Source organism: Miscanthus floridulus, chromosome 10 (genome assembly GCF_019320115.1).
Source record: "Miscanthus floridulus cultivar M001 chromosome 10, ASM1932011v1, whole genome shotgun sequence".
NCBI classification, from domain to species: domain Eukaryota; kingdom Viridiplantae; phylum Streptophyta; class Magnoliopsida; order Poales; family Poaceae; genus Miscanthus; species Miscanthus floridulus.
Genome location: NC_089589.1, coordinates 131072454 through 131088292, shown reverse-complemented (window position 1 = coordinate 131088292; position 15839 = coordinate 131072454). Strand labels below are relative to the sequence as shown.

Below are 15839 nucleotides of genomic sequence, written 5' to 3'. Positions count from 1 at the left end.
CTAAAGCCAAAGCCATGTAGCCCTCACAGTTGTACTGTAAGTCCAGGATATTCGCTTATAGATAAGTCCTTAGGGAGAGGAATCTAGAGCACCATAAAAAAAGCCCAATGCTCTAGACCCTTGTTCCATATTGCTAAAAAGCATTTTTAATGTTTATTGCATATACCATTAGTCAAGTTACAAGATCATGGCTTTAGTTGAGCACTAGCATCATACTACCCAATGCAATAACCCACAGGAATCAAGGAATCTAGGATATCAAATAGCTAGGAAAATTACTACGGTTGCCGAGGTAGACACATGCATATGATTAAAATAATATTAAGGTGAATAGGACAATAAGGAAGATCCCATGCTATACCTGCCTTAAACTCAAATCCTTCCTCTATTGAATTGTAACCGGGATGGGGGGAGCTCGGTCACCAGGGTGAGAGAGGGCGCCGCCGGGGGTGGGGAGGGTGCTGGGCCGGGGTGGGGCAGAGCCACCCAATCTCCTGCAACACCGCTCGTGCTCCATGGATCTCGCCTGGGTGGAGGAGAGGGCCATCGGATCCACGGGCGTTGGGCGCTCCCGGTGGGTGCGCACGCCAGGGTGGGGGGAAGGGCGCTGCCGGGGTGGGTAAGGTGCCGCTAGGGTGGGGGAGGAGGCCGGGGAAGAGGACACCGGGGTGGGGGAGCGCACCGCCGCCGGCCAGGGAGGCAGCCATGCCCGCGCATCGAGGTAGGCGCGGGGCGCGAGCGTGGAAGGGAGGAGGAAGCGAGGGACTGGATGCGGGAGCAAGCAGAGTGAAGCGTCCGTCCGTTCCAGACGTCTTAATTGGAGCATTACCGATTTGGTTTCTCTGAGTTGTACAACTAATGGAGATGTGAGGACATGTGCATGTACAACTAATGGTGTTGTACGCATGATTTCGACTTGTCGACAGGTTTTACTATAGAACATGTATGTTCCCATCCCTCCCTTGTTAATTAATGTAGTCTATTGATTGAGAACAGGTATATTATACCCACCCATAAGGCAAAAAACTATACACCCACAAAGGCAAGCACGTCACCCCCTTAAATTTGCTCCAGCTCCGCCCCTACATCCGCGGTTATGAAAATCCTCACCACCAAGGTGAGTGTCACCAGCTGTGGCCTAGATCTCAAAGGTTTGTTCCTAGATGGGAACAAAAAAAATTGGGTGGGGACGGTCCCCATGTAGCAACCTTGGGCACCCGTCGTGGATTTGTGGCACACGTCCATGCACATGCATCCAATGTATAAGAGAGATGTAGTTTTTTTTCCCATTATTCCTCCTAAATTTAAGCAATAGTTTCATTTGTTAGATGGACACGTGTACCAAACTCATTGCGGGTGCCCATAGTTACTCCATTTTTTCCGGAGAAGATAGATATCAAAAGTTCTGCCTCCAATGCAAAAGGTCAAATATAAATACGTTCTTGTCAAGGCCATAAGCAACAGCAGCAGCCGTCGGCTCACAGATGATGGATCCGCATAACATTTGGACCAGCGATTACCCCAGCACCCTTGGTGGCCTGTCTCTGGGAGTCATTGAAGTAGGCCAGGTGGGAACAGCAACAACAGCGTTCTTGAATGAACGTGTGTTGATGAACGAAACGTTGTGTAACAAACCCCACGCTGCAAGCAAACAGACATGCACGGTCAAAGCATGTTTGTCCTCTGCTTTTCCGATCCCTGCCTACACCTCCTTATCATCTCTGCAGATGCTCTGCTTTGCATCGGTATAACATATACACAGATACTCTGCTTTGCAAGGAAGGAAAACATAACGGGTCAGAGCAGATCACAACCCAAATGGCCGGCCGGCACCAGCCTCCTTGCGACGCCATGTATGCATGCATGGGTGCGATTGAGAAAGCATAGATGCAGATGCAGTTACCACAGATTACCACAAATTATCAGTCACCAAGTAAGGCATAATTTGCGATGTGCGCAACTATGACCTGCGTCCGGCATGCATATGCTGTCTGTGTACAAAAACCCATGCGGTGAGATTCCAGAATTCATTCGAGAAGGAAGGAAGGAAGATCCAAAACCCAGTATCAAGTTCCAGAAGCAAGAAATTCCTGCGTTGCGTTGCCGATGGACATTGGAAAAGAACAACTACGAGTAGTGCATAGGATAGGGTATTCCAGTTCCAGCAATGTCTCTGCTTTCTAGAACAAGCACAACTAGGTTATTATTATATTTAATTAACAGTGCAGTTATCAATCATCAAGCAAGGTAGATCTACGAGTAATACATTGTAGTGCACCATATATATAGCAGCAGCAAGCTGGTTCCATTATTATTATCGGGAACTCGAGCTGTACGTACTTGCCTCTACACAACTATATACTACTCTACTAGTAATACCTGCTTCCATTCTAAGTGACCAGGCCCTCGATTCTTGGATTGATCGTCACCTTTTTCCTTTATCCAGGTGACCAAGTCCATCCTATATATCAGCTAAGGGTGGTTTGAGATTGCAAAAGTGATGGAGGGTGGTTTAGAGAGTCCATAGGAGCCTGGGTTTTTGTTTTTCTTTTCTTCTAAATTTTATGATAAAGAGGTTTGTAGAGATCCTCTTGGAGATTCTTTAAGTTTATTTCGCTAGCTACCCTATACATGCATGCTTGTTGTATTCAGATTAATGCAGGATCATGCATGTATAATGTATCTGTAGCGAATCTACATGTTAACAGCAATTTCTATATGGATCCTTCCTAAAATGGAAAAAGCAGGAGCGAAATAGGTTACAAGAGCGAGGCTAGCTCTATTGTTGGTGAGAAGATTGAGATAGAGGCTCACAAGTTCAACTTCGTCATCAATCTGAGTTTGTTGAGTCAGCCATTGTTGTTGAGCTTGGTTCAAAATGGCCATGATTAGTAGCAAGGAGCACCTTGATTACTTGGAACTACATTGGAGTAGCACCGGATTCATGGGATTGAGGGATGAAACCAACAAGCAGCGGCAGCAGAAGCGGCGAGCCTTGGAGGAGGTAATTGAGAAGCTCAGCCCTCCATCCAGCATACGACATCTATACATTAAAGGATACTTTGGTAGCCGGCTACCAAATTGGATGATGGTTCCAGCTACATGTGGCTTTAAGAGCCTGAGGATTTTAAGGATGGACAGACTTCATTATTGCACCCAACTCCCTGACGGTCTGCGCCAGCTCCCTAGTTTGGAGACTCTGGCCATTATTGACGCACCTGCCATCAAGAGTGTTGGGCCTGAGTTCCAGTCACCCTCCTCCCTGGCAGTGGGTGGAGGTATAGACGCCACTCCTAGATAAGTAGTAACATTTCCTAATCTGTCATTTCTTCGTCTGGATGGCTTGAGTGAATGGGAGGAGTGGGACTGCGAGGAGGAGAGCGAGAGTGAGACTACAGAAGCTATGGCCATGCCTGCTCTCAAGGAGCTCATAATTCTTAGCTGCAAGCTAACTTGTCTTCCACCAGGGCTCGCCAGTAGCAGGAGGCATGCTCTAAGAGAAGTGCGCCTGTACAAGCTGAGCAACCTGACATATATAGAGAACTTCCCTTCAGTCGTGGAACTTCAAGTATTCGACTGCCCGGAGCTGAGAAGGATCAGCAATCTCTCTAAGTTGCAGAAAATCGAGCTCTTATACTGCCCAAATGTGGAGGTGCTAGAAGGAGTCCCGTCACTTGACAGCATAGAGATGATGGACGGCACCACGGAGACGATTCCCGAATATCTGACAACAGTAACCCCAAGGTATTTCAAGTTGACATGCAGCGAGAAGTTGTACAAGTCCTTGTTAACAGGCAGCAGCTCATGTGAGTACCACAAGATCAGCCATATCAAGTCATGCACTATCGACTACTTTCGCAGAAGATGAAGATTAATTGCTGCATGGCCATATCAGTAATAAATCACGTAGATATTCAGGGAACTAGTATTACTTTTTGCCTACTTTATGCAGTATCTTTATTCATTGATCGTGTAACTAATGTATACAGGGAAGAGAGAGACCCATGGTGCTAGCTTGCAGTGGCCTGCGGGAGTGAGACCCGATCGGTAGAAGCTCGTCATGTGCACCAAACAATACACATACTCTGTTTTCTGAATTGCTCTGCCTACTACCAATGGGGAAGGGACTGGTCATACCCAGACTGTGTACAAAACATTGAAACAAGAAGCGAAGATGTTGGAAACCCTGCTGGTGATCTTGTAGTCTTGTGCATCTATATTTCTTCACTGCATAATTATTGTTTTGAAGTAATGGGCCTATGTACATTTGTTAAAGTAATGGACATGAGGTGCTGAACGGAATATATATGGTGATGAAATCTTTTGTAGTGCAATAATAGCAGAAAGCGAGCGGACATGGAGCATGAATTTGGTAGGCTGATCCTGATAGACGTTCATGAAACCAGGCAAATCATTCTTGCTCGACCTGACTCGGCTTCCTTCATGTCGATTATCATGGGGCTGTCCTCTGCTTTCCCTATCTCTGCAGCAGCAGCCTATCCTGTGCCTTCTCGTATGTATGCATGGAATGGAATGGAACGGAACTCGAGCTGTACGTACTTGCCTCTACACAACTATATACTACTCTACTAGTAATGCCTGCTTCCATTCTAAGTGACCAGGCCCTCGATACTACACTGTCATCTCTAGCTGGCAGATTTAATTTCAGTTTTCTACACTGTCACACAGAGGACAGTTGCAAAGACACGATCGACCACCTAGTGTCAAATCATGAGAAACCTAGAAGCCGGCGTGGCCGAGGTGTGTGCTGGAAAGGAAAGGGTGCCGGCCTCGACAGATATCAGCTGGCCTTTGGGCTGGACGACGCCAATTTTTCAAATGCAGATCTCGAGGAGGGAGCAAAACTTTGTGCTTGTTTAGTTCCCAAAAAGTGCTACAGTAGCCATCATATCGAATCTTGCGATACGTGCATGGAGCATTAAATGTAGACGAAAAAAACTAATTGCACAGTTTGGTTGGAAATCGCGAGACGAACGTTTTGAGCCTAATTAGTCCATTGAACACTAATTGCTAAATAAAAGCGAAAGTGCTACAGTAGCCAAATTCCCAAAATTCGTGAACTAAACACAGCCTTTTCCCCGGCCACACAGGGACACAGCGGGGTGTCAGGTATAATATTACTATATGATATTATACGGTGAATTAGCAGAGTGTTGAAATACCGAGCTGGAGTGGTGAGACTGCAGCACTAGTTGTATCCTTGCCTGCGCACGTATATATTTGGTTTCTATGAGTTATACAACTAATGGAGATGTTAGGACTTGCACACGTACAGTACGTACTAGTGTTGTGTGCATGCTTCCAACTTATTGATAGGTTTTACTGTAGAACCTGTATGTTCCCATCCCTCCCTTGTTAATTAATGTAGACTATTGACTGAGAACAAGTATATTATACACATCATATCCGTATGGCAAAAAACTATGCACCCACAAGTATATTAAATTTGCTCTAGCTCGGCCTCCACATTCGCGGTTGTGAAAATCCTCACCACCAAGGTGAGTGTCACCGGTTGTGGCCTTGACCTCAAAGATACCCTCCTCGATGGGCACGTGTACCAAACTTACTCTGGGTGCCCAATGTTACTCCATGGGGGCCATTCCAGCCATTTTTTTTTTCCTGAGATGAGAGACATCAAAAGTCTTGCCTGCAATGGAAGGTCAAATATAAGAACATTAATGCCAAGGCCATAAGCAATAGCAGGAGCTGTCGGCTCACAGATGATGGCCAGGTGCGCATAACATTTTGACCAGCGATTGCTCCCATCATCCTTGGTGGCCTGCGACTGAAGTAGGCCAGGCGGGAAAAAAGGTTCTTGAATGAGGTGTGTTGATGAATGAAACGTTGAGTAATAAACCCCACCGCAAGCAGACATGCATAGAATGAAGAAACACAGTCAAAGCATGGTCGTCCTCTGCTTTGCACGAGTACTATTATATATCATATATACACAGATGCTCTGCTTTGCAAGGAAGGAAACACATAACGGATCGGAGCAGATCACAACCCAAATGCCATGTATGCAAGGGTGATATTGAGATAGGTGAAGGTACTGAAATTATTATTATTATTATATATACCCAGACGAAGATAACATGAGAGCAGGAAGGAAACGAGAAAAATAACATGAGAGCATCTGACACTGAAGCAGGGGAGAGAAGTGGAAGCGATGTACGCAACTCTAAAGTAAGGCATAACTTGCCATGTGCGCAACTCTGACCTGCTGACGGCATGCATGCTGTCTGTGTACAAAAAAACCCTGCTGCGAGATTCCAGAAGGAAGGAATTGTAAGTGAGACAGAACAACTCTAAAGTTTGGTTCTTAAGAGTGTGTAACAAGAATTGTATCTTGGTCTCCTTTCTTCCACTAACATAGCGGCTGTGGTGGCAGATGTATTGCCTTTAACAAAAGCGGCTGTGGTGGCAGTTGTCAGCAGCGTGGAAACCCAAGCTCTCCATCTACCTAGATCCAAAGCCCAGTATCAGTTCCAGAAGCAAGGAAAAGAACAAACTATCAAGCAGGCACAAATTAAGTTATTATTATAGTTAATTAACAGTATTGCATTTATCAATCATCAAGCAAGGCATAACGTGCGTGCAATATATATAACAGCAGCATGCAGGTTCCATTCTAAGTTTGGTACTCGATTCTTGTAGACTTGTAGTGTGTAGCAAGGATTGGATCGTCGCCTCTTTTTTTCCATTTTCCAGCTGGTCCATCTTATATATATAAGCTAAGGCTCATGCCTGATGCCTTGCCATTTGCCTTACACCCTCAAGAGCAGTTAGCCCAACTGAGACGCAAGCAGTACCTGCAAATTGAGGTGCCTCCATCCTCTATCCCGAAACTATATATGCAGTGAATATTTTAAAGTTCATTTCTGTAATGTCTTCATACTTGCTTGCTTGCATTGTTCGACCATCCTTTTCCATTATATTATCTAAACTTCACCTATATCTGTATTTAGAGAACCATGCCATAAATATTTCCCACATATATCTCTAGGTTTTGTTCTGTATACTGTAATACCTTATCACCATTTTTCTTGTGTGAAAATTTAGAGAGCAGTGTAGCCTCGCCATTTTCATCAAAAGCGTAGCCTCTCTATTGATGGAGAGTGAGAAGGGTGATTTTAGATTGCAAAAGAGATGGAGAGTGCTTATAGAGAGTCTATAGGAGTCTGGCTTTTTGTTTTGTTTTCTAAATTTTATGATAAAGCGGTGTGTAGAGATCCTCTTGGAGAAGTTTGTTTCTCTAGCTAGCTATACATGCATGCATGTTCTATTCACATTAATGCAGGATCATGCCTGTAAAATGTATCTGTAGCGAATCTACATGTTAACTGCAAGTTCTATCCTTCTAAAAAAAAGGAAAAAAGAATGAGCGAAATAGGTAGCTTGAGCGAGGCTGGTTCTTTTCCAGCGTTAGTTTTAAAATCCCCGCTGCTCGCCTTTTGGTGTAAGTATAAGCATACTAACGTCTTGATCTTTGAACTCCCAGCTGCTCGCCCTTTTGGTGTAAGTAAGCATACTAAACGTCTAGTATCCCTTGGCAAATCCTAATTCACTTTAAAACAATAGATCTAGATTGAAAAAAAAGAATTATCATGATCCAAATTATATGAGGGTCTGGTATAAGGTGATTTAGTACAAGTGGCACAAAGAATAAATGATAAAGTGGTTGTTCTGATGAAACAAGTGTATGATTCTGATGTACCTGTATATGTATAGGACGGACGTCTGGGGGAGCCATGGCCGCAATCTTGGATGCTATGGGACCCTACGTGATGCAGCTGATAGCTGACATGGCAACCGAAGAGGTGAAGATGTTGCTGGGCTTATCTGGCGATATTGAGAAGCTAGAGAACAACATGGAAAGTATCAAATGCTTCCTTGCTGACGCTGAGAGGAAGCGCATCACTGAATTGAGGGTGCAAAGATGGGTTCAGAAGCTCAAGAACGCCATGTATGACGCCACTGACATCCTAGACCTATGTCAAATCGAAGCTGACAAGCAGAGGGAGTCGAAAGGTAGCAGCACGGTTGAAAAGGCTCCAGGTTGCTGCCGGCCATTGCTCTCCTGCCTATGGTATCCCGTGTTCGCACACAAGATAGGCAGCCGCATCAAGGAGCTCAACCAGAGGCTGGACAACATATATGAAGAGGCTCACAAGTTCAATTTCATCAATCTAGTATCCCACCCAGAACAGAGGATGTCCACTGGAGAGAAGGTGACATCTGAGTTTGTTGAGTCAGCTATTGTTGGTGAGAAAATTGAGAGGGAGACAAGGGAGCTTGCTCAAATGCTAACCATCAATGGACACCACGACATCAAAGTGGTGGCCATTGTGGGCACAGGTGGCATGGGCAAAACCACCTTGGCCCAGAAGATCTTCAATGAGACCACTGTCCAAGGACACTTCAAAGTGAAGATATGGCTAAGCATCACCCAACACTTTGATGAGGTTGAGCTTCTCAGGACAGCAATTGAGCATGCTGGGGGAGTCCATGGTGGGGTGCAAGACAAGACCCTCCTCTCACGCAAGCTCACCAACACCTTGTCCATGGGTAGGTTTCTCCTGGTCCTAGATGATGTGTGGAGTAATGTAGCATGGAGCAATGTGCTTAGTGTTCCAGTCAGAAATGCAAGTAAAAAACAACAGGGCAATTGGGTGCTAATCACTACAAGATTAGAAGACCTAGCTCTACGGACCGGAGCCTCCTTCTACCAACATCATGTCAGCCCACTCAACGAAGATGATGCTTGGTCCTTGCTCAACAAACAGTTGCCGCCAACACCTGGTCAAGTTAGTGAACACATATACCATTTATTTTGCAGTTTAATGCACATTATTCCCTTAACTCTATCTATTCAGGGCCTATTTTGACATAGTAGGTTTAGAAAACTATGGTATTACAAACTAGTTACAATATACAACTCCTAGTAAAGCCATAAGTACGCATCCAAATTATCGAGCTTTGTTGTTGAATCTAAAGTGACTCATGAATATGCATCTAAATTATTCACACTAATCCATTATGTGTCCACCTATACAGGTTTGAACCTTTGAGATATAAGTCTTAGAAGTTTGTGGAAATGTTTAGTACCTATATCTAATCAAATTGCTTGTCTTTGTGCCCTTTGTCTCTCTTTTATTCTTTATACATAATAACCACACAGATACTCTGTTACCTCTACCGAAGTGTGATAATTTGACCAAGTAATCTATATGTTTTTCATCAATATTCACTAGTTCATACTTTTTGTGTCACAAAACTGTGTCCGCAATGGTTATAGTCCATGATGAGCTATGATGTCATGGACTGCATCTTTTATCCTATTATTAGTCATTGTAATTTTCTATGCATATATCTTAAGTTGAAACTCTAGTTGTATATTCACCTATTAAGAAAAAAATACCAGATATTAGGGAATGACCCCCATTACATGGAAGGAGCCACCTTGCAACAAGACATAAAAGCTTAAGAGATCCTAAAGACAACATCCACAGTGATAACCTAAACAACACATATTTGAGAATGATTTCCATGTTAAATCCCACAAAAGTGCCAGAAAGTTTTGATAATGGCTCATTGGAAACATGGTGAACATTGTGTAACACACCAGCTCGTTAGAAGCATGTACTTGTGTTGTTGGCCCATGCGTCCCATCTGCCAAATGAGGAGTTATAGTTGGTGCGTTTCGTACAACCTTGGAAGCTTAGGAGCGTGAGGGCGCGTGAGGGCTAGCTTATAATCCTTTTCATTCCAATTGTAGCACCTCTGGGTTAACCTTTTTATTATACAAAGTGATGATGAAAGTGCAAGAGATGTGCTATGCAGACCCGTTCCATGTGAGGAGCTGGGCTGTAAGCAGATTTTCGGACATATGGTGTTATAGGTAGTATTCAGAGCATCAACTCTTTTGGCATGTGACCAGGGAGGGGTGTACCAAGGGGTGGTTCAAGGCATCTGCTGTGTGTGGTGAGCTGCCGAGGACATCTGCCCTTCATGGGATGAATGTAACGCCTCAGCCTGTTAGATGCATGTTGTTGGCCCATGTGGGTGAGGGCTTGTCATTCAATAAATTGCATCTGTGGGTTAATCCTTTTACACAAATTGAGGACTGAAGTGCAAGAGAGGTGCTATGTGTATGTAGGCTCATTGCACTTGAGGAACTCGGTCAAATAAGCAAATTATGGATGCAGAGTATTACACACTGTCATCGGATAATGGCACCAAAAACTTCCTAGTGATGTCCCTGAAACTGTATTAATTATTGCTTCCATCATTCAAAAATAATTCTCATTTTTTGTTTTATTTAAAAACTTGTCCGGACAAATGACACATCTTTTTTTCAAAACTCTTAGGCATTCTTTCATAGCAACGCACATGCCTTCTTTCATATATTAAAGACCAAAAGGTTTCTTTATCTTTCATCAATCACAATTGCCCGATGGGATCAATCTATTCCATTTGTGTACAAGTTAGAGTACGATGTCTAAGCATGATGCAGAGTCTATTTCCAAAACAAATTGGAATACAAAAGTGTTACCATGGTCCACCACATTTACCTATGTCCGTACAAGTTAAGTGTACGTTTAGGCGTGGTGCATAGCCCGATTCCAAAATGAAATGGAACAAATAACATGATTGTTGAGAGTTTCCTCCGGTACACATATGAGTAAAAATATAGCTTGTGTCAAGGAACAATATAGAGTTTGATTTTAGATGAATTGAAACACATGAAGTGATTACTAAATAGATATCCAGCACTACATGAGTAATCTAACTACATGACAAAGTTCCCATTGCAACGCACAGGTATGTTTGCTAGTAATAACCTAAAGAAAACCCCTAATATGCATCCAAATTATCCATCTCTATCATCATGAAAATAACAAAAGTAACACCTAAATATGCATCTAAATTACCCATAATTTTCATTAGTAAAAATAATCTAGGTAACATAAACATCTGCATCTAAATTATCGACATGTACGACTATAAAAAGGTAATAAATGTACCTCTAAATTTGCATCAATATTATTATTTTTGTAGTATTAAACATAATCTAAGGTCACTTATAAGTCTCCAATAAATTACTCATCTCTCCCATCTACATGTAAGATTGGCCACAAAATCATAATTTGATTTTGGCAATTTATGCATATTTAAGGCATGCTTGATTGGCCCTCGAAATTTTTCATGCCAAATATTCAGTTGTGAAAAGTTGCACAAAAATATTTGTCATCGATTTGTCAACCTAAATGTGTGATGTAGGCAAATTTAGGTAGCAAACTGAATGGAAACAAAAAATTTAGCATCCATCAACAAATCAGCCAATGCATTGGGCGGAACTGCCATGGACAGCTCCCAATGTGAGGTGGGCCCACAAATTCCAAACTGAACCTTTCTACTCCCTCTGTTCCCTAAATAATGCAATTCTCACTTCCCAGGAAGTCGAGTAATTTAAATTTTGACCAAAATTATATAAGAAACTACTACCATTTATGATACAAAGTAAGTGCCATAAAATTATTACAGAATATATTTTCATAATAAATTTGTAGGGTGACATAAATGCTAATATTATTTCCTAAAACTTTGTCAATGGAGCTATTTCGGTTAGCGCGAATCCCATAATTGCTCTTTTTGTGACAGGGAGTATTTATCATTTTAGCTTCTTCCGTCCGCGCAGCCGGGGCAGCATATACAAAAGATTATATAGTATAACAAATCGGCTAACTGCTTACCATTATTTTACAAATTAAATATTGTAAATATGTTTTTTGAGTGGAAATGGTTGTTTGTGCTGGTAGGTACATGGAACAGATCACCTGAAAGATGTCGGGATGAAAATTATCAGTAAGTGTGGAGGTTTACCACTTGCTATCAAAGTGATGGGAGGACTGCTAAGTACGAAGCCCCGAAGCGAGGGTGATTGGGAGGCTGTTTTGAAGCATCAGGCATGGTCAGTAGCTGGATTGCCTAAGGAACTGGACAACGCGATCTACTTGAGCTATGAGGATTTGTCTCCCCAGCTGAAGCAGTGCTTCCTATACTGCTCACTTTTCCCTAAAGGTACAACTATTTGGAAAAGTCTAGTTGTTCCGATGTGGATCAGTGAGGGATTTATCCATCCACCAGACAGAAGCAGTAGTCCATATGATGATTGGCTAGAAGAAATAGCACATGGGTATTACCAGGAGCTAATCACGAGGAATCTTATTGAACCAGCAACAGAATCAGCTCTCACTCGATACTCATGCACCATGCATGACGTGGTGCGATCTTTTGCAGAGTTTATGTCTAAAGAAGAATCATTGGTGGTCCAGGATCAGCAAGATGATGGTGGTAGCAAGATCAGCCATGTACGTCACTTGTCTATAGGATCAACCAAGTCAGCACTAGAATGGGATATTCTACAGAAGCACAAATCAGTAAGAACATTAATTATAATTAAAAGAATTAATGTTCAGCCTAGTGACTCATTTGGGATATTGTCTACCCTAAGAGTTCTTTTTATAAGTGTTACTGATTGTGATAGATTGGTTGACTCTCTATGTCATCTGAGGCACCTGAGATACCTCCACTTAGAGTATACAAATATAACTAGGCTACCAGGAGACATTCATAGGATGAAGTTCTTGCAGCACATTGTAGTGAAGGGATGTCCACGGCTAGACCATCTTCCTAGCTGCATTACACAGCTTCTGCATCTAAGAACTCTTAGCATGTATGGTTCCCATGACAATGTTTTAATACCCAAGGGGTTTGGTCAGTTAAAAAATCTAAGAACACTTTATGGGTTCCGAGTACATTTGGACAAGAATGGGGGCACGGGCTGGTGCAGCTTGGAAGAGATAGGGCCTCTGTCCCAGCTTAGGGAGCTTACTTTACATGGTCTAGAAAATGTGCCTGCTAGCTCGTCGGCTGGAATGGCCATGGTTAGTAGCAAGGAGCACCTTGATTACTTGGAACTAAATTGGAGTAGCAGCGGATTCATGGGAAGGAGGGGTGAAACCAACAAGCAGCAGCAGCAGAGAGTAGTGGAGGAGGTAATTGAGGTGCTCAGCCCTCCATCCAGCATACGGCATCTACACATGCAAGGATACTTTGGTAGCCGGCTACCAAATTGGATGATGGTTCCAGCTACATGTGGTTTTAAGAGCCTGAGGATGTTAAGGATGGACAAACTTCATTATTGCACCCAACTCCCTGACGGTCTGTGCCAGCTCCCTAGTTTGGAGACACTTTCCATTAATGACGCACCTACCATCAGGAGTGTTGGGCCTGAGTTCCAGTCACCCTCCTCCCTGGCAGTGGGTGGAGGTATAGACGTCACTGCTAGATCAGTAGTAACATTTCCTAATCTGACATTTCTTCGTCTGGATGGCTTGAGTGAATGGGAGGAGTGGGAATGGGAGGAGCAGGGTGAGGATGCAACAGTAGATGCCATGGCAATGCCTGCACTCATGGAGCTCATAATTCATACCTGCAAGCTAACTTGTCTTCCACCAGGGCTCGCCAGTAGCAGGAGGCATGCTCTAAGGGAACTGTGCCTGTACACGATGAGCAACCTGACATCCGTGGAGAACTTCCCTTCCGTTGTGAAGCTTGATGTATTCGACTGCCCTATGCTTACGAGGATCAGTGGCCTCTCCAAGTTGCAGAACATCAGGATAGTCCGTTGCCCAATTGTGGAGGTCCTGGAAGGAGTCCCATCACTTGACAGCATGGAGATGGAGGACGGCACCATGGAGACAGTTCCGGAGTATGTGACAACAGTAAGACCAAGATATCTCAAATTGACTTGCAGCAAGGAGTTGTATGAGTCCTTGTTAACAGGAAGCTCATCTGAGTACGACAAGATCAGCCATATCAAGTCACGGACCATTTGTGCTGAAGATGAAGACTAATTGCTGCACGACCATACCAGAAATAAATCACGTACTAATATTTTCAGGTAACAAGTGTTCCACATTACTTTTGGTTCACAGTGCAGTGCACCGCACCTACATGTGCAGTCGTAGTACTTACTACGTAGTAGTACCGCTTAATACGCACTCAATTTTGAAGTATCATTATCCATTGATCCTGTATGTAACTAATATATATGCAGGGATCCTTATGGCGGAGCCGCATCCTGCTAGCTTGCAGCGGCCAGTACTCTGTTTTGCTCAATTCCTCTGCTTGATGCTGCCGCTGGGTGTGGTCAGTGGTCACACCCAGACTGTGTACAGAGGCCTACGAACGACATACTGAGGAATCATTGTAACCGGAGGCAGTCTTGTATTACTTGGGCCTCTATATTTCATCTACTATGTATGTTTTTTATTGAAGTAATGGACCTATGTATATTTGTACAAGTAATGGACCTGAGGTGCAGGATTCGTAATAAACAGGGAGCAGACATGGGAGCACCATAATGGTGATTATGATGTGCTCTGCTTTCTGACGGAGACGGGGCAAATGTCCAGAACGAGCCTTCCTTGTGAGTTGTGGATAACAGATGAACCAAGCATGGTGGCTTTGGTGGTCAAATCGACACTATTTGTCCGTCATTCTTTTGGTCTTAAATCGGTCGTTCTAACATTGTGAAGCAAAATCGTCTAAAAAAAACTTGTGAAGCAAAATGACCAAAAAAAAATAAAAGCCACCCTGTATTGCCTGACAGACCAATTCACAATTCCACTTGTAGAGGAAGATATCCGTCAAGTAGCATGTACATAATCTTTGTGAAAAAGAAAAAAGTAGCATGTGCATAATGATCTTGTTCTTCCCAGCCCATTCGTGTAAAGCCAACAGATACTTTTTCTGATGACAACTACATTTAGGCCTTGTTTGGACATAGTCGGATGCGCATCAGTTCACATGTGTTGAGGTGGATTAGAGTGTAACTTGAACTAAATTCTACCCCAATTCACACCAACACATATAAATGGAGGTGAATCTGACATCATCCGAACAAGACCTTAGTGGATTTTTTGTATGAGTCTTTGTTAATAGGCAGCAGCTGTGAGAGAAAAACACTGTTCCGGCTGAATTATTGTGAGAGAAAAAACACTGTTCCAGCTGAAAAAGAAGCCGAATAAGCCGGATTATAAGGTAAGTCGAACGGGGCAGTACGACAAGATGAGCCATATCAAGTCGCCAAATATCGACTACATTCGCTGAAGATGAAGATTAAGGGCCTGTTTGGTACAGCTTCACCAACAACTTTATAAGCTATTGTGAGCTATCTTTTTGCCCAACATCCTTTTTCAAAACAGCTTCACGAGTGAAGCTATTGTTTTCCTCCTCTTACAGAGGCATAGGATGTGAGAGAGATGAAAAAAAGCTGCTTATCCCAGCTTCATCTGATACAAGTGGGTCCCAATTTCCTAAAAGACTGCATTTGCCCTCTCTCTGTGACGTCAGCATGTAGTGCGCAGCCGTGAGGCGCAGCGGCCATGGCCGGAACCCGAAGGGCAGGCCACCGGGGTGTGAGACCGCAGCCGCCGGGCATGCGGTGATGCAGGCGTGCGTCAAGGGTGCCGCCGCTGGAGTTAGAAAAAAAAAAGGTGTCCGGGCGCCGCCGCTGGCTATGCCTGCCGCCGTGAGGGGCTATGCCCTGAGGGGCGCTGCTGCTGGCCGCCGGGAGGAGCGCCGCCGTGGGGCCCTGGAGGGCCGATGGGTGGCGAGCCGCTACAGGGGGAGATGGCCGCCTGAGGGGCACGAGCCGCCTGGAGGGCCACGGGAGAGGCGCCGTCTGGAAGAAAGGCTTGCAGGAAGAACGAAGAAGACACCTACGAAGAAGACGAGGAAAAAAAGAG

General features: G+C 43.9%; 1 protein-coding gene across 1 annotated transcript; it reads left to right on the top strand.

The window, feature by feature from the left end:
- The first annotated feature begins 7772 nt into the window (after window positions 1–7772).
- Window positions 7773–12580, top strand: LOC136489642 (putative disease resistance protein RGA4). The gene is made up of 3 exons (XM_066486220.1): window positions 7773–8828; window positions 11844–12464; window positions 12572–12580. The coding sequence occupies exons 1-3, from the start codon at window positions 7773–7775 to the stop codon at window positions 12578–12580; spliced, it is 1686 nt and encodes a 561-aa protein (XP_066342317.1).
- Window positions 12581–15839: the final 3259 nt, after the last annotated feature.